We start from the raw sequence: 19,126 nt of genomic DNA, 5'->3' as shown, positions 1-19,126 counted from the left end.
AAGTAAATCAACCTACATATGTATTCGTACGTTGTGTCTGTGACTATGTGTTCGTCTAATTGGGCAAAGTAGTCACTTGTCTGTTCACATAACTTATTTTTTTCTTTTGCAAAAGCTTTACAACAAAATCGACACACGCGCCAACCAGTATCCCAGTCACCGCACCACGCGACACGCTGTCGATCGATGACAATTTAGTCAAATTGTTGCAAAAATCCCCCCCCCCCCCCCCCCCGAAACGGCACTCGGTGCGGCGAAAGTTCACACCGAAACCATTCGACGCATCCGATCCGTAAGCGGGCGGGGAATTCGAACTGAGTTCAAACCAAAAACCCTTCGCTAGCTTGCCCTGTTCCTTTCCGGTCCCTACCGTCACCATTCGGTCGGATCGATGCGACTGAGAACATTTAGCGAACGATCTGTCGCCGCCGATAAAGTTAATTATAAACTTGGCCAATCATGAGGTCTTTTTTTGCTGTTTCTTTGTTGGGTTTTAGAAGGGGAAGGACGCACGGCATGCAAAACGCAAGCCAAGCCGGGGAAAAAAGAAGGAAAAGAAATTGCAACAGTCGTGTAAGTAATTCTGCCAAAAACGTGTCCGCGTCGAGTAGAAAGTCAAGAAGAAAGCTAGATAGCGTATATTGGTAAACTTAAAATTACATGTCGTTTGGAGGAAAGCATGAAAAGCATGAACACAAAAAAATAAAAATGGAAAAACGGCAACAATAGACAACTAACCCAAAATGACGATCGACAAATTTTATGCTTCTCGTGCACGATGGAGAGTAGAGAATGGAGTGCAAAAAAATGGTACCTAAATAGCCAATAAATGGGGAACCGAGACCGGGCACTTTACAATCGCTTCTCAGCTTCGGTGTCAAATTGATGAGGTCCTTAGACAAACGTTCACTTTATTGCCTTTTTTATAATGACAATCTAAAGCAAAAGCAAACTAACCGAGAGCAGATGATGGTTGTGTTTGAAAAATTGCTTACGACAACTTTAGAATAACGACGCAATTGGAGGACAATAATTTAACCAACGCGAGAAGCGTACACGGAACGTTTCTGCTCGTCAAAGGCACAGCGAGGAAAGAATGGCAACGGTACAAAACTATTTTGCTCATTTGTTGCCCGGTCCAGTGTTCCGCGAGCTGTCGGACAGAGAATTCTAACAATCGTTCGCTATTGTTTAGCATAATTTTTCACATTTTTCTCTGTCACAGCTCTGGCGGTAGTGCTGGGATTGATTTGCCTCCCCATGCTGGATGATGCACTTCATACTACTTCCGGACAAGTGTTATAAGTGGATGCCTTTCGGACAACACGTAAGAAAATATCGTACTTTGAGAAACAAAACCATACGTTCAATAGACGATCGTGTTTAATAAACCTCCGAAACAAGGCAGACTGACCCTTTATGAGTTGCACAAAGTAGCGGGGGAGAAAGCGTGTACGGTTGATTGTTTACAATCTTCTATGGCACACTTTTCCGCATTTGCCCTAATCGTCTCCATCAAGCGTACTTTTCGTCTTTGTTTTCCATTTTGCCCTTTTTCATCTTAGCGCCCTACCGGTTGGAATGTCCTTCCCCGCGGGCGTTAACGCTCAGCGTGTAAGGGTGTGAAGGAGGTGGAAGTGTAGCAGAAAGTGTGGAAACATCCGACAAGCAATCAGTTTTTCCTTCCAATCTAACATTTATCACCCAAGTGACGTATTTTCCATAGTGTACTAAATAAGCCGTTAAATAGGCTTTAAAAACTGTGTTATGCAATGCGGATTGCCTAACTAAAGGCGTGTTTTATTCGATTTACGAATCTACATGTTTCAACGATTGAAATTTGACCAACAAAACAGCAACGTTTGTGGGTAAGAAAATAGTCTATAGAAAACCTTATTTGTATTGCGAAAAAACGTTGTCATCTGGGTATTCTAGTAGCATTCCTTACGGAAACGACTGCCAGTCCGTTGAGTCTTACAAAGACAGCGTACACTTCGCTGTACAGCATGTACCAGTGTTTTCGCCATAACCGCCCAATCTCGCACACCTTTTTATGTGGATAGGATAGAAAAAAAGATGATCGGGCTACCGTTCTGTTTGTTCGTCGGGTCATGGGAATTAAACGAGGGGACCCGTTGTGACAGGACGCGATGACAGGAGAGACAGTTGCAAATGAACAGCCGTGAACTATAGACGTGTTATAACGAATACCAATATTATGTAAACACCGTTCCCAAACCAATAAAAAACCTGGAATTATCATCCCGTTATCATTACATGGGGGCTCAACCGGGATCGTGTGTGGATTCGATATTGGTAAAGTGAAAGTTATAAAGTGAATTACGACGAACTAACGACGAAATGGCGACAGTGGAGGAATTATGCGAAAATTTCACAAAAGTTGGGTTAATACGCCAGTGCGAAGGGCTTGGTTTATCAGCCATCGGTGGAAAACGAGATATTGCGAAAAGGATCATTAGCCATCGGAATACGACGAGTTCCGCAGGTGAGAAAGACGATGACGATCGCGATTCTCAGAAAGACGACGTGTGTGAGAATGACGACTCACCCACAAAAGACGCTGAACGTGAAATCGACGTTATGTGTGAGAAAGACGGCTCACGCACCGATAACGAGGAGTTCCGTTCCGACGATGATGACGGCTTAAGCATCTACGACGAGGATGAAGAGGACGACGACACGAGCGAAGATGAAGAATCTGGTGCTATGTACCATACGGCGATTAGAGATGATACATCTACACCACTACCTGCAACACGGCGATGTGCTCCACGCCGGACGAAAGTATACTCTTTCAAGGATATGGAAGAGAGTATTGAATCTTTTGGTGCTGAAGAAGGAGAGGATTTAAGGATTTGGCTGACGCAACTTAAGAGTGTTTGTAAAGCTGCGCGATGGGATGACGAACAGCAGTTAATTATGTGCCGCAAGAAATTAACCGGAACAGCCAAACGCTTTGTGTTTTCGTTACGGAAAGGTTTCAGCAGTTTTGAGAAGTTGGAACAAGCGCTGCTTAAAGAATTCGCGCCGCGCATACGTGCAAGTGATGTGCACCGTGCTCTAACGAACCGTAAGAAGAAATCATCGGAATCTGTTCGTGACTACATTTACGAAATGCAAAGGTTGGCTCTCCCTATCGAGCTTGATGAGCCTAGCCTTTGCGAGTATATTGTCAACGGTATTACTGACGATGAGTATCATCAATCGGTGCTATACGAAGCGCAAAGCATCGAACGGCTGAAAAAGAAACTGCTCAACTTCGAAAAAGTAGTGAAGAATTCTAAGAACAAGTCGAAGCGAGAGGGGCTGGGAAGCGGTAAGGAGAAAACACGTGCCGTCGACAAGGATAACAAAAAAGTGAACAAGAAGCCGAATTGTTTCAATTGTGGTGAAACGTCACATGTTTCCGCGGAATGTCCACAAAAGAGTGAGGGTCCAAAGTGTTTTTCATGCAATAAGTTTGGACATCGAGCACGCGATTGCAAGAAAGATGACAGCAGTAACCAGAAGGACAAACAAAATGTGTTGATGTGTGGACCAAACGAAGAAAAAACACATGGTGTACACTCATTTTCAGGTGTTGCTAACCAAGAAGACGGGTCAACGTCGAAGAAGCTTGTTGAAAAACAAGTAGGGTTACAGAGAACGATAATACCAATGAAAATAGGACCGCTCGTCATAGACGCTTTGTTTGATACCGGTAGTCCCATGAATTTAATGACGTCCAACACATACGAAATGATCGGGAAACCCTGTCTCAACACCACCACTATGAAGTTCAAAGGATTTGGTGGAAACGAAATAGCGGCAATTGGTGTTTTTAAGATAGATGTGTGTATCGATTGTAACCAATACTTCGAAATGCTGTTCTATCTCGTACCGAACGAAAGCATGTCTTTTGCGGCCGTACTCGGAACCGCGTCGCTTGAACATTTTGACGTAAAAGTAACGACGGACGGTGTGCAAGTGTTGAAGCGAGAAGAATATGAAATGATGGGAATTGAAACGTGCGTGAACGAAATCGACGTACCAGAACGATATGCAAGTGATATCAAGTCCCTGATTTCGAACTATGTTCCGAATAAAGAAGTGAAGAGTTCAGTGGAAATGAAGATCATTGTCGAAGACGAACACCCGGTGCAAACCAACCCAAGGCGGTTTGCTCCAAAAGAAAAAGAAGCGCTGGAGAAAACAATAAACGAGTGGTTGGAAGCAAAAATCATTCGGGAAAGTAGTAGTGATTTTGCTAGTCCTGTAGTGCTAGCGAAGAAGAAAGATGGTTCATTGAGAGTTTGCGTAGACTACCGTGAGCTAAACCGAAAGATCAAGAAAGATTGTTTTCCGATGAGGAATATGGAGGACCAGATCGATAAGCTGCAAGGGGCAAAAGTGTTCACAACGCTGGACTTGAAGAACTCTTTCTTCCACGTGCCGATAGAGAAGTCTAGCCAGAAATATACATCGTTTGTGACACATACAGGCCAGTACGAATTTCTACGAGCTCCATTCGGTTTATGTAACAGTCCAGCATGTTTTAGTCGGTTTGTAGCCAACGCGTTCCGTGAACTGATCAAAAGCGGAGAAATATTAGTGTACGTGGATGATTTGATCATTGCGACAAACAGTGAAGAAGAAAACATTACTACGTTGAAAAAATTGGTCAAGGTTGCCAGTGAAAACGGAATTGACTTTAATTGGAAAAAATCACAATTTCTTAAGAGCGAAGTGGAATATTTGGGATATGTGATCAAGGATGGCGCCTACCGCATTTCGCCAGATAAAATAAAAGCAATCCGTTCTTTTCCGGTGCCAAGAAACCCGAAAGAATTACAAAGATTCCTAGGTTTGACGGGGTATTTTCGTAAGTTTATCGAAGGCTACGCTATAATGGCTAAACCATTAACGGACTTAATGCGAAAAAACGTAGAATATGAGTTCAAACACGTGCAACTGAACTGTTTTGAAAGATTAAAGAAGTGTTTGACGTCTGATCCAGTGCTGAAGATTTACGAAGAAAAAGCGGAGACGGAGGTACATACGGATGCTTCAAAAGAAGGTTTCGGAGCAATATTACTACAGAGGGGCGCCGACGATCATTTTCATCCGGTTTATTATATGAGCCATCAAACGAACGATGCAGAGAAAAATTACAGTGCGTACCATCTGGAAGTATTAGCCGTTGTTCGAGCTGTACAGAAATTCCGTGTATATTTGTTAGGAATCCCTTTCAAAATTGTTACAGACTGTTCAGCTTTTCAACACACCTTTAAAGCAAAAGAACTTTCTGCGCGCATAGCTAGATGGGCTTTAGTGTTAGAGGAATATGATTATAAAGTGGTTCACCGACCAGGAACGTCAATGAGGCATGTAGATGCTTTAAGTCGGGTTATTATGGTAGTATCAAATGATCCGTTGTTAGAGATGATTATAGCTGCACAAAAGAAAGACGAAAGAATTTCAGCCATACGACAATTATTAAAAACCCAAACATATGATGATTACTGCATGAACGGTGAGATGGTAATGAAATTTGTAAAAGGGAAAGAAGTGATAGTCGTACCCACAGAACTGCAAGGCGAAATTATAAGAAAAGCTCATGAAAACGGACATTTCGAAGTGCGTAAGTTGGAAGATGTGATAAGTCGTGATTATTACATTCCAAATCTCACAGAAAAGATAAAGAGGAAGATTGAGTGTTGCGTAAGTTGTTTGATTGCTGAACGTAAGCGAGGTAAAATAGACGGAATGTTGTATCCCATCGAAAAGGGAGAGGTGCCGTTTGACACCTATCACGTTGACCACGTGGGTCCTATGGAGGCTACTGATAAGATGTATAAATATCTTTTTGTAGTGGTGGATGCTTTCACCAAGTACACGTGGATATATCCGACGAAGACGACAGCTTCCAACGAGGTTATTCAGCGATTGCGAAATCAGAGCGATATGTTTGGAAACCCACGAAGAATAGTCAGTGACAAGGGTTCTGCGTTTACGTCACACAGCTTTAAACAATATTGCGAAGAAGAGAATATCGAGCATCACGAAATAGTAACAGGCGTACCGCGCGGTAACGGACAAGTTGAGAGAGCAAATCAGGTGATTCTAGCCATGTTAACCAAAATATGCGTAAACGATTCTCGAAAATGGTACAAACATGTTGGAGATGTACAGAAATGGCTTAACTTAAATGTACACCAGTCTACTAGGATCACACCTTTCCAAGCGATGTTTGGAGTGACGATGCGTTATAAAGAAGATTTGCGTTTATCAGAGCTCATGGAGGAAATACGGGTAGCGCAGTTTCACGAGGAACGTAGTGCTATAAGAGCTGAAGCTAGGTCAAGTATTGAAAGAGCTCAGGCTACTCAGAAGCGAAATTATGATCTGCGCGCTAGGCAATCAACAAAGTATAAGGTAGGGGATGTGGTCGTGATACAAAGAAGCCAATATAACCCAGGAAAGAAGACAGCGCCACATTTTTTAGGCCCTTACAAAGTTGTTGAAACAATGCCAAATGATCGATACAAAGTAGAGAAAATTAGTGGCGAAGGTTCACAACATACAACGACAGCATCGAGCCAAATGAAGAAGTATTTGGTAGAAGTTACTACGGAATAACATCCGAGGCGGATGGTTTGTCAGGAGAGGCCGTGTGGATAGGATAGAAAAAAAGATGATCGGGCTACCGTTCTGTTTGTTCGTCGGGTCATGGGAATTAAACGAGGGGACCCGTTGTGACAGGACGCGATGACAGGAGAGACAGTTGCAAATGAACAGCCGTGAACTATAGACGTGTTATAACGAATACCAATATTATGTAAACACCGTTCCCAAACCAATAAAAAACCTGGAATTATCATCCCGTTATCATTACATTTATAACTGTCGAAAGCCACCAAATGAATGAGTGAATCAATGGCGTACCGGCGAAAAGCCCGCTTAATGCACACCACCCGCACGACCATCTCCACCGGTTCAACTTCGCTTCAAGCCAAGGAAACATCTTCCGAAGCTAAAAATTACCTTCCAACGGTTTTGCCCAAAACTACGGGGAAGCACTTTACCGCCTGCGGCTACCGTAATGCCGGGGCCAGGATTAATGAAGCTTAGTTTATGATTAATTTCGAGAAATATTGTACGCTGCGCTACAGAGTGCTTGTCCGGTGCGCCTTTCGGCCTTCTTCTGCCAGCACACTCTGGTTTGTCTGTTTTTCGGCGGTTGTTTTCTGGCGGCGTGGTAGGGATGCTCAGCTGGCCGAAAGGATGTTGCAATTCATTTCCGTTTTCCGTTCCCGTCAGTGGTACGAACGCCAGACCGTAGCGGATGGATGAGTAAAGTATGAGTTTACTCCCGCCGGCTACACGCTGGATGGAGTGGCGAATAAAAATAGTGCCACCACTTTGTGTTGTAACACTTTCATTGTTGTTTACCCTTTTGTGTTTTTTGTGTGCGTTGTGGAAGGATGGATGAGTGGGGAAAAGGGAGGTTGTTGCAAGTGAAGTGCTATTTATGTTCAACAAATCTGCTTTAGGTACTGCTCGAACGGTGTACGATTTGTTTGAATATTAATTTACTTTTTCAAGAGATTGTTTCCTTCAGTAGCAAACGTCTGTAGAGGCTGGAACATTTATAGCAATCTAAGGTGTACAAGGAGATGATAACTATTTTGTACAGTGTATAGGCATTGTTCGAATTTCATTAACGACTAGTGAAGCTACTCTAATCGTGAGAAGTCTTAAAGACCTCAAGATGTATATATGGAAGGCATTATTTCCATCCTCAAGAAAATCAAGTAAAGATTCTAGCCAACAAAAAAAAATTAGTATTGTAGCACGAAATTGTGATTTTATCGAACCAAAAACACGAAAAACTCATTCAAGTTCATACAAAAATTCAACCAATCCAGAAGAGCAAAGATGCTATCGATAAATGCAAAGCGAGAAAGCTGCAGAACTGCTGAAAAAATAATGTAACAAGTGTGTTTTATAAACCATTCGATGGTTTGGCATTCGTTACTTCGCAAAGCTCTCTCACCCTTCGGTCGATCTGTCTGTCTGCATATCGGCATGCGTCCCGAGGTAGAAAGCCCGGCAAAACTGTCACACAAATATTTATTGTTATCAGACGACGAAGACGACGACGATGATGACACATTTCCCAAGAAACATGTGCCGGTATCGGGGTTTGAGTTTTCCTCTCGCTTCCCCTTCACCTGATGGGCTACAAACGACGCAATGGAGCACAATGGATATTTCTTTTCTTGGACGAATCTTGTCTTGGACGAACAGAGGCTCGGGTAGTCGCAAGGGCTGCAACGGGAAGCTGCAGCGTAACCGCACCACGAAACCGAAGACACGTGGATTGACAAACCATTCGAAGACACTTTTCCACCTGCGTTATGAATCACAATCGCAAGCAACTGCCTCGCAGCATTACATCCGGTCGACAGCTCTGGTGGTTGCCAACCAGACACAAACCTACGTGTTGTTAGTTCTGTATCGTCTTTTGCTGATTTGATCGTTCGCCCGATTCTTCGATCGTTTCCACCCGATGTGCATGTGTCAACAGTTGAAATACAATTTTTCTCCAGGGGTGGCTGGCGTGTGTGTTCTTCATGTCAGGGAGCAACCACCATCCCATTCTTGTATTCTACCCATTTTCACGCCCATGTTCGTTGGCTCGTTATTTTACCACTTTTGATGTCAAACTAGCGAAACACTTACTCGTTACAAACGCCACCAATCTTGTGTGAGGCGGGTTTTGGTGGTGGTGTTTTGCCATAGACAGCATCTCCAATCAACCGGCACTACTTCGGGCAAACGAAGAAATAGCGCCCAACTACACTACATCTTGCTGATCGGATGTGTGTATGACAAGTTAGGAAAATTTTATTGATTCAATTTTACCAGCAGGTGGCCACTTCCCGGAGACACGGCTTCCGGTAACGAGACGGTGTTCGGGTTCATTGTTCCGGGAAAGGTGGTTTTCCGGGAGTTAATGATCTTCGCCGTGCGCATCATTGACTCTTTTTTTTGCCTTTTGTTGATAAAGGGAAGAGATAGTAAGTACATATTTCTTCTCGCCCTCTTCTCACCCCAACATGGATGCATACTCGTCATGTGCAGGCTGTAGCTGGTAGATTTTCCAGCTAGTTAAGGGTATACAGCATTAGAAGCCATCCGGTCAGGTAGGTGTCCTCTTCGGACTGTAGGAAAGTTTTTGCTATATTGTTACAGCAACTCGAACTTCGAACGATGAAGGCTCTCGATGGCTGCCTCTTCGGTGTACGAACTAAAAATATTCATCCAGATTATGACCTCGGTGTGTGTGTGTGTCTGCTGCGGATGTCAGCAACTGTTGGTAAAAATGGTTCGACTTTTCTGGATGCTTGTTATTGAGGGTGGCAACGGGGTTTTTTTTTTCTTTCTCTTGTTCCCCTTTTTTCAGTGGCGTTTCCTTCCAACTAAAAGCATCATACTTCACCAATGTCCTGTTCTGATGCTAGTTGATGGATCCTTTTGTAGTCCCTTTCCGTACAGGGGTTGTACTCTGTGAAGTTCAGATGAATCTGATTTTTCCACCCTTGGTCGGTTGTTGTTAGTCGATGTAAGTTCCCCGTTTTCCCGCTAAACCCCTTCCGGCACTCGCTGGTAACGTGAGTGCCTACCAACCACGACACGGACCGGGCGGAATGCGCTTAGGACGAATGATGACAGACCGACATCCTGGCTACCTGACGATGGCCGCGACACTGTATGGATAAAACTTTCATAGTTCTAACCTACCACCCGAACCGGGTCCACGGTATCTATCCGTATTGATTATGGTGGGCGACTACTCGCTTACGCTTGCCGACGTAAGGTTGGTGTATCAAAAATCCTGCAACCGTTTTTTTTTATTTCATATTCTCAACCTCTCCTATTTCCCTTTATCTCACTCTCTCTCTATGCTGCATTATTCAAAAAACCATCAAACTGTACTAAACCCACCGAGGGTTCTCGTGGCGGAAGTGAAGATGAAATGCTTTCATCCAAAACGGGGAAAACCGTGCCTTTATCGTCATACGTAACGTACGCACGAACGCAGCAAAGGCTTCTACGCTGTTGGTGATGGAACGTTTTTTGGGCCACCGAGATGGTGTATGTATAAGAGTAAAAAAAAACTCGACCCCTGTACTGAGTTGGTCTGTTCGCGATTGAGCTCCACTCGCAACTTCTACTTCTCCAAAAGTATGCAAAAAAAACGATCAGTCTTATGCTTCAACCGTCAACATCATACGTTCGCGTAAAATGATTTTTTGACGAGTAAAAAAAAAAATACTCAAGACTTAAACGATTTTTTCCTCTTCATTTCGGGGCGAGTGTATGTATGCAGTGAAGAATAGCAATTAAAAATTCATCACCCATCAGGTCTTGTGTAAGGTGATAGTTCGATTTTTTCAATTTTTTTTTCTTCCTTCTATCTTCCTATCTGTCACATTTGAAGTCCACATTATGTGGACAACAGCCATTCCCTGTCATCACTTATTCGGACTCTGTTGCTTCCACCGTACCTAGCACAGAGTTCCCGTAAGACCTTTCGCACCTTTTCAAGTTATTGAAACTTTCGTGGAAATTAATAACATATCCTCACCCGATTGGACTCTCCACCTCCTCCATGAATGCCCCAAGTTCTCACCCCTAGAAGGGTGGGTGTGTATGATAGCAAATAAATAATCCAATATCGTTATGAGAGTCGACCGGTTGTGAAGAATTGATTCTATTACGATTATATGGCCTACAGCCGCATTGGGTCGAGTTCGGAAATATAATAAAAATAATTGAACATCGGTTGATGAAGGTTTCTAGGCACGTGGGGGCGTCCAGTGGTACAAGGTCAGTACAGTACATCATCTAAATGAGGGTGTCCGTAAAGTGCTGTCCACGCAAGTTAATAGAATATTGGATGGAAAACTAATTCTTTGAGAGAAGAATTTGAATCAAGAGTAGTAAGAAAGAGAGCATTGCCAAGGATTTTTTAAAGCTTCAAAGGCTACAAGAATTGATATCAAAGATTGTCGAAATCAATTTGCTGCTCATTACGAGGTTGTTATAGAATTCTTCATACATTTGAGATTGAAAATTCTTTCGAGAACTTTCCCCTCATCCTCAAGGATTCTCTCAAACATTCCATGAATTTTGAGAGAAGCCATATCTTGAAAGCGTAATGAGAAGTACTGAGACTACAAATGTTTTTTTACCGTCCTAGATTCAATCATCGCGTCGTTAAGACGAGCAACACTAAATTACCTTTCAATAAACAAAATGGCTACAAATTATTCACAACTCAATCAAATGCGGACTGCTTTAGGGAAAGCAAAAGTGCGTGCGTGCCCTTATCCTTTTAGCGCTCCGTCGTACGAGAGAGCCCAACATTAAATTAATAATAATTGTCATTAAGGAGTGCACCTCTATTCGATTTTCGATCGGATCCGTCTGGATACGCAGACACACACACACACACATAAGCTGGTATATGACTTTATTGGTTGCCAGTCAAATGCAGTTCGAAATCCGAATCACAGTGGATCACCAAGGGTGGATACATTTTTGAATCCAGCATGATAAATACTTAGAGATAATGGTGCTGGTGCCCGCTTGTCCGCCGCAGGAAGAAATGCGTGTTAATTTATAATGAATTTTAATTTCATGCCCATTGTTTTACGCGGTGGCATCGTTGGCACCGTCCAGTTGGCGCCTGATGGCGTCGCACAAAGTGAATGGCAAAAAGAGGATATCAACCAAACGGCCTAGCATGGCTAGACCAAAGCAATCGCTAGCACCTTTTTTTTGGCCCTTTTTTGTCACCCCCTTTCGGTGGAGTGGGTGAAAGCATACTGTCACCTGGTTGGCATGGATGGGTGGCAGAGCGAATTCATTTTGGGAATGAACAGGAATTTGTGACGGTTTTGCGCGGTTGACCCGTTTCGAGGTGAGGACGATCCGGACAGCCCGATAGTTACCCTTCTGGTTTTGTAAATAGAGCTTCATCCGGACGAACCCGTGGTGGTTTAATGGGTGGGTTTTTTGGCTAATTTTAAGGATTTTCCAAATGCAATCCAAATCATCATCACGCTGGCAACCAGATGGCAGGTTGTGTGGATTGTGCAGATTGCATTAAAGCGTAAAAACAAGTGACAGGGAGCAAAAAGGGGGAAAGAATGAATCAGAAATCCCCCTTGCAATAACATCAATTGACAAGCAATTAAATTCGGAAGTGATCCGAAAATTAGCCAACCAATTTGTTTGTTGTTTGTTTTCTTTTTTAGTTCAATTTAGGACTTTTGAATTCGTAAAATGTAATTTTTCATTTAAAAAAGCATCGATTTAAATTGCAAAATATCAATTGTGGGGTTTAGGTTAGAAAAAACGAAAAGGGAAACGATTTGAATTTAGCAAACATTGACATCATCCTTTATAAATTATTCCAGAGTTACTTAACTGCAGCAACATACGGCCGATACCTGTTCGTAAGCATCAAGTGAACGATTTGAATTGTTTTTTTTTTACCGAGAATACAACGTGCGACACCAACACAATCGATATTCATCGGCCAAAACGCACCACAACGGGGTAGCACATTTTGCCACCTTATTCGAATGATGATGATTTTCCCGATACGGATTGAACCTTTTGCGTAAACTTTGCCCATCAGTCGAGTGATTTCTTCGTTGGTGATTTTTGGACGATTTTGTGTTGCTTCTTTTTGCTTCCCGCGTAGACGCCTGTTCCTGTGGAGACCTGTTCATCCCGAGCTGGGAGTTGATTTGAAGCAATTTCTCGGCCGAAACCTTTTCTACCCGATCCGGCGAAACCATGTTCCCCAGAAAAGCGAACGGTGGAAGTTATGTTATCTTATTTAAAGTTTTCCTCTAGCCATGGTGTAGGAAAAATGGAACTTTACAGCAAGCCGTTGGCAAATTTTGTGTCACCAAACGATGAAACGAATGAAAACGGGCGAAGAGGAAGTAATTCTCCAAAAAGGCCACATTTGAGGTTATGGTACAAGCGCAACTGGATCGGGGCAAAGGAATATTAAAAAAAAGAAAGCAATAAAGAAAACCACACATACCGGATGTGCACGGCTTTCGTTGGCGTTTGGTGAAAAGGGCGAATGAATAAAAAAAAATCATTCACATACACACCCACACAAATCTTGAACGATTTTTTTTTTCGGTGGTCCGCGTGTAATATCACACGACCAGGTCCCACGGTCCGGGTATTCGGCTTGTGGAAAGTTTGTCATTTTACCCTGCTGCATTACTCGCTCCGGCCCGAAAGTATTCGGTGATGAATTACTTTTTAATGATGCGTGTTGTACGCGAGATTACTTTGTCGACATTTCAATCGGGTAGCCACCCCCCCCAAAAAAAACCACACCACACGAACCTTTTCGCAAGGAGTTTTTGGCTGCGGAAAAACTTCACACGAGGTGGAAAACTTTGTATGTGCTGCCAGCTTGGAGTTTTGAAGCTGCATCCGCAGAACGATGCTTTGTTATTGCTCTTTTTGTTATTTATTTTTGACCAATAAGGGGCTTCCATGGAGTCTGGGAGGAACATGGGTAGTTTTCCAATTTTTCCATCATGCGTTAGGAAAAACTTTTGCTTCGATTATTATTTTCCGGGCAAAAAGGAAACCTAGCACACATCACAACCGTTACGAGTTACAATTAATAATCTTGTTAGGGGAGCTCACCAATGCAGCAGGAAAGGATTCGATCAGTCGAGCACTGGTAGTACCCGGCAAAGTGGGCAAACGCATAAAGCAAGCAAAATCCTTGCACAGCAAAGTGACATTTACAGCAGGCACATTTTTAACGCAGGCGCACGGTCGGGAAAACAATACCTCCAGCGCGTTTGACGTTTTGACAGCCGTTCTTCTTGGGGGACTTGTATCTGTATGGACATCAACAAAACACGTTACTATCGTTGTGTGTGTGCACAGTGTGTACGTATTTTGAGGTGAGAAAACCTAGCTGAAAAGAGAGAACCCCCTCGTAAGAGGATATATCCTTTCGCGAGAGTGAGTGATCCTTGTGGAAAAACAATGTCGTAGCGAGCCTTTCCAAGTGAGCCTTTCGAAGGCACCACACTCGTACCGAATGGTCAGAGTCGAGGAAATTTCTAACCCGTACGGATGACGGCCGGTTCGGTTCCGGATGGTTCGCGTTGCGATTCTGTGTGTGTGTGGAAATGGAAATGATTTTCCGTTTTCAAAGTGCGGTTCGGAACGAATAAAACAGTTGTGAAACAGAGAGGGAAACACGTGCGTAAATTGCATCGCTAGAAAGTAAGCGTTAAATTGACCGGGGTAACAACGCGATAACACGATTCCGAAAAAAAAAGAAATAAATAAATCAGTCGGGATGGGTCGGGAAAACCTGCTAGGGAAAGGTGAGCCTGCGAGGAGACAACAGCCACCTTTAAGCAAACGGCAGAGAAAGTGCGTTCGTGCACCCCTTATAGTGAGTGTGGTTGGTGAGTGAGTGAGTTGTGGTTCTCACCGTTCGTACGTACGCTCTCGCTTGCTTTCCCGGAAAAAGCAAAAAACCCGGAAACCCAGGGAGAGAGCATTTTCCGAACCATCATTACGGTGTGCTCTTTTCCCTTTCTCTCTCTTTCTCACTCGCTCGCTCGCTCGGTTTTGATGCTGGCGGGTGTCCGTCGGATTTGCGCCTTCGATCACCGATGCCGATGCCACTCTTCCCCCGGGTACAACCCACCAAACAAACCGACTAAATGCGGGGAAAATTCACTCGTGCGAGCAGCAACCCAAAACGGCAGGACGATCGAAACCGAACCGAAACCAGGCGGCGATGAAAAATCGGACGAAATTATCAATCTTCCGCTCGCGTTCTCTTCAGTCTTGTAGTGGGTATCCGGTCGTGCGCGTCGCCGTCGCCGCATATTTACCATCCAAACCGTCGACCGTCGTGTGGTCGCGTGGAACGGAAAATTCGTCATTACGGAAAATATACACAAATACACGCGCCGCGCGTGTGTGTTTTTCACGGAAATAAATAAATAAAAATTCGTTTCTGCACCGTTTCTGTTGAGCGAAAAGCAGAAAAGTTCCTTCTATTTTCTAACGGTTGGATTGAGTCCTAGAAAAAAAAAACAACAAACTCTGGCACACCTGGTAATGAAATAGCACAACCACATTGCGTGCATTAAAGCGAGAGTTTCGTGATAAAAAAAGGAACCACTGTCAAAGGTACCGCAAAAGAAAAAGTGTCGCACCCTTCTGCCCCAGCACCCCTGCGTCTGTTGTTTTGTGTTTAAAACTTCCGGTGCATTTTTCGTGCAAACGATGGTCGTTTAGAACGACACAGTGCCGGTGTAATTAAAGTGCAGCTTGCAAAACGTACACATACACACACTGCTGGTCTCTGCTGGAACCAGTGCAACGGGGGGGTTTTGAGCAGTTGCATAAACGCAGCTCGTTAGACGCTAAAGCATAAGGTGGGTGCACTCCGGTCTCGTTTGTTGTGGTTAACCAGCAGAAATTAATCAAAGCTGTCTTTGCTGTGCTGATCGTAAACCGTGAGTGCAAATACAGGGTGGAAAAGCGTGCGCCGTTGGTGAGCGGGAAGTGAATTTTCCCTACAATTTAAAGGGGTTTTTTTTGTTCGTTTTCGCAAAATCTATTCACATGCCCGGTGCTGTGTGCCATTAGTATGAGTTACGTGCGTGCGTGCGTGTGTGTGTTTGTATGTGGAAATATAGCACAAAAGTTGCTTTTCTCAAAATGCTAATGTAATCGGATGAAAAATGTTTCTAAACCACTGCCGTGTCGTCGAATGTTTGATAAGCTGGTTAAACGTGTGATTGAATTGCTTGTGTCGCGGGCTTGTAAACAACACACTCAACCCCCGGATCGTATCGGATAAGCTAGTTTAGTGTTTGTTGTGTTTTTATTTGATGTTTCCCATGCATCGTGCGTGCTTTCACATTAAAGGTGCACCACCAGCGTAACCGGTGCGTAAAGAAATGTTTCGCGCAAGTGTTATTTGTCGTTCGAAGCTTATCTGATGTAAGTTGGAATGTTGTTTTTATCTACGTAGGTTATTTTTTTATATTTTCCAAAAAAAAACACAAAAAAATATGCTTCCAAAATTATGTTCTCTCTGTAAGAAATCAATTGAAGCGTATCAAATAAATCTAATAATAAATTTTCAAATAAATTACCCTCGATGCGGTTTTCGTTTGAATAATTCGATTCGATAAGGATTTGTCTAATCAACGGCAAGTGTTGTTCTGTCAGCTCGTAAACTCCCTCCGTTCGGTTTTTGTGGGATTTAGTTTCGCCGTCTTTGAAGCATAACATTCCAACCGAAACAGTATATCCATAACCATTCCACGTTGTGCCCACGTGCCCACATCTGTTTCATCTGTTATCCTTTTTGTGCCTTGAGAAAATAACTTAGGCAGCGATTATGAGCACTCCCTTAGTGTCCATATAGTTGCCATTAGATTGCCTGTGCCGCTTAAGGGCACACAAATTTAAAGTAAACTCCCACCGTGAAGGGTGGATCAGACACAAATCGGCGAAGGCGAGTCGGTCCATTTTAATAAGCCGACCAAAAAGACTTCCGCGCAATTCAACTCCTCGGACAAATGAGGGGTGGCCGATTTTTGTGCAATAATATTTTTCCACGCCTTCCCTGGGACTTTCCCCGAGATGGAAGCAAACCCTTCGGATTGAAACGTTGTCATAGCGCTGGCACCCTTCGCGCGCTTTTCTCTATCGCTTCATTTGCTTCGTCGAACGGTCTGGCAATGCATGGGGTGAAGAGGTGAAATGATATAGCAGAAATTTAATTTCCTGCTTCGATTCAGATTTTTCCCCTTGGCTTTAAAATTCGTTTCGATACGGACCCAATCCTTATGCTGGGCTCAATTTCTTGGCTTATGAAGTGAAGTACGTGAAATGGGGGGGAATGATATTTCCGTTTGTTTGCATTTGTACAGCTCTGCGTAAGCGAAGAGCTGGTGCGGAGTTAGATAAAAATGGTCTTGTAGTTATTTCCATAAGGAGCAGAAGTTTCTTTCCTACCAGTATGGTCAGTGCTGCGGGTCAATGACATAGGCGGAAAATTCCCCCGAAAAACTTTCCACGCTACAATCCGCACGAAAATATATTGATTTTTGTCTTCCGAAGGTCTTGTGCAAGTAACAAGCAACCTTTCGCTTGCCACACATAAAAGATGTGCGGTGGAGGCGCTTTAAGCAGCAAGTTTGGATGTTTTATTTCAGGTCACTTACTGCACACACACACAGACACACACGAGGAGAAGCCAGACGGCTATAATCTACGGTTGCTATGGATATTTCCTCGATGGGAATTTGTTTCCTGCAGCCTGAAGCCTCTGTTCGACAACCATCGATCGTATCGATTGGATATTAATTGAAAACGTGCCATTTGCAATCGGCACGCGAAAGCCAACCACCGAAAACGGTTCTCCTTTATCTTGTTGCTTGTTTTTTTTTTACGTCGGAGGATGTTTTCTTTTTGCGATACAAGGTTTTCGGTTCGATCAAAACGTTTCTTCGATTTTTCGATGCTCCACCTCTGCCAGGTTTGGCTCATTGGTATGCAACGGTGAAAACGAGCCTAACTTCGCCATTAAATAGCGACCAAATCGTTTTTCTTGAAGGTGTTTCGACTATTTCATTCTATTGATTGATACTTACAGCGTTCGCTGGCCGGACGTACGAATATCTGAAAATAAAAGAAGCAAATATGTATGCTTAGTTAAACGATCAGAAGAAGAAATCGGATTAAATATAAAAAAGGTTATGTTTTATTGTTCTTCTTAACAGTTTCTTCCTGTTCAAGTATTGCATAAGATAATAATGTTGCTAAAGATGTTGAAAAAAAACAAAAATTTTGTAAAAACATGATTTTGTTACACTCATTGCATACATTCAGGCACTCTTATAACCTTCCTCTTTATATTATATGAAAAAAACAAAAACTCCGACGGGAGTAAGTACTTGATTAAAGATAACTATTTTAATCTCATGCGCCTAATAGTATGCAATTTGCGTTAAAAAATCCTCAAAACAATCTTGTTTGAACAATTAAATGCCATTTTTTACACTAATATTAAGCCTTTGTTTTCGAAACGATATAAACAAGAAACGACCTCTTGAGGTACCGAAAAAATAAAGAAAATTACTTTTATAGGACAGGGTTTTATAGGACAAACCCAGACAAACTATGAATGGAATCGCCTGTTTGCTAAAGCTAAAGCACCCAGCTTCGAAGCACCAAATCTATAAAATAAAAGCACGGCAGTATAAACATGATTAACACTAATGAACCAAAGTTATGTCAGGTATGTCAAACAGCGTTTCAGCCCATTTAACCACTAACCAAAGTTGCGCCGACTAGTGCGGCAGAAACGTGATATAAATATAAGCTTCAACCTCGCATTCTTTATGGCTGCCTTCATATTTCCAGCATCATTACGATGCTGGCGGTTAGGCAAACGACAACAATAATGAAAAACAACACACCAAAAAAAAAGTTGTAGTTTTTTTTACGATACATTAAACAGGGTTGGGGGGGAACTGGTTCGTAAAAAGGCGTTTCATGTTTAGTGCTAGTTGGTAGGTAGTACATCCGTACAAACCATTCTCGCGAAGGTATCGGTAACCCATGGAACCGTTAAATGGGATGTAAATGGCTTGGGTGTAAATTATTACTTGTTACATTCGATAATGCTTACACCACGTTTCCCACTGGTGAAGGTGGAGTAAAGTTCGCAAAGCTATTTATATGTTTATCACCTCTGTTTGCGTTTGTTAAATGAAGGTGTTCATGCAGACAAGATACTTTAACGTGTATCGTTATTGCTAAAATAATCATCAAGTCGTGTGGTAAGTTTTTTACAGACCGATAAGAAACAGTTAAAGGGTGAAGGCGTGTTAAATGTTATCTTTAAAATAAATATTCCATTGAAGCTAGTAAACCTTAAGCAACCATACCAAGATGTGTATCATCGTATGGTTAAAGTAAGCAAACTTTGTATTAAAAACCGAATCGCACCACCGCTGTA

The 19,126-nt window shown here is 42.9% G+C and overlaps 3 protein-coding genes across 8 annotated transcripts in view; 2 read left to right on the top strand and 1 right to left on the bottom strand.

The window, feature by feature from the left end:
* Positions 1–19,126, top strand: part of LOC125763414 (CUGBP Elav-like family member 2) — a 258,303-nt gene that overhangs the window by 5,783 nt on the left and 233,394 nt on the right. For 2 of the 6 annotated variants that reach the window (XM_049426605.1, XM_049426597.1), the window contains exon 1: positions 14,685–16,095. The exons of 3 other annotated variants lie outside the window; for them this stretch is intronic. The gene's annotated coding sequence lies outside the window, so the exon portion shown is untranslated. Of the gene's footprint in view, positions 1–14,684; positions 16,096–19,126 lie in introns of those variants that run through there. One more of the 6 variants, XM_049426604.1, reaches the window with a different exon arrangement.
* The window catches only part of LOC125763505 (stress-activated protein kinase JNK), a 278,718-nt gene that overhangs the window by 157,751 nt on the left and 101,841 nt on the right, over positions 1–19,126 (bottom strand). The window contains exon 2 of the mRNA XM_049426769.1: positions 17,757–17,784. The gene's annotated coding sequence lies outside the window, so the exon portion shown is untranslated. The remainder of the gene's footprint in view (positions 1–17,756; positions 17,785–19,126) is intronic.
* LOC125775013 (uncharacterized protein K02A2.6-like) overlaps positions 2,362–19,126 on the top strand; it is a 37,484-nt gene continuing 20,719 nt past the window's right edge. Inside the window, exon 1 of the mRNA XM_049445392.1 lies at positions 2,362–4,882. Within this exon, the coding sequence (XP_049301349.1) occupies positions 2,362–4,882 (2,521 nt within the window). The remainder of the gene's footprint in view (positions 4,883–19,126) is intronic.

Source organism: Anopheles funestus, chromosome 2RL (genome assembly GCF_943734845.2).
Source record: "Anopheles funestus chromosome 2RL, idAnoFuneDA-416_04, whole genome shotgun sequence".
NCBI classification, from domain to species: domain Eukaryota; kingdom Metazoa; phylum Arthropoda; class Insecta; order Diptera; family Culicidae; genus Anopheles; species Anopheles funestus.
Note: the sequence above shows the minus strand (reverse complement) of the source record. Positions and strands in the feature narration are given on the sequence as shown.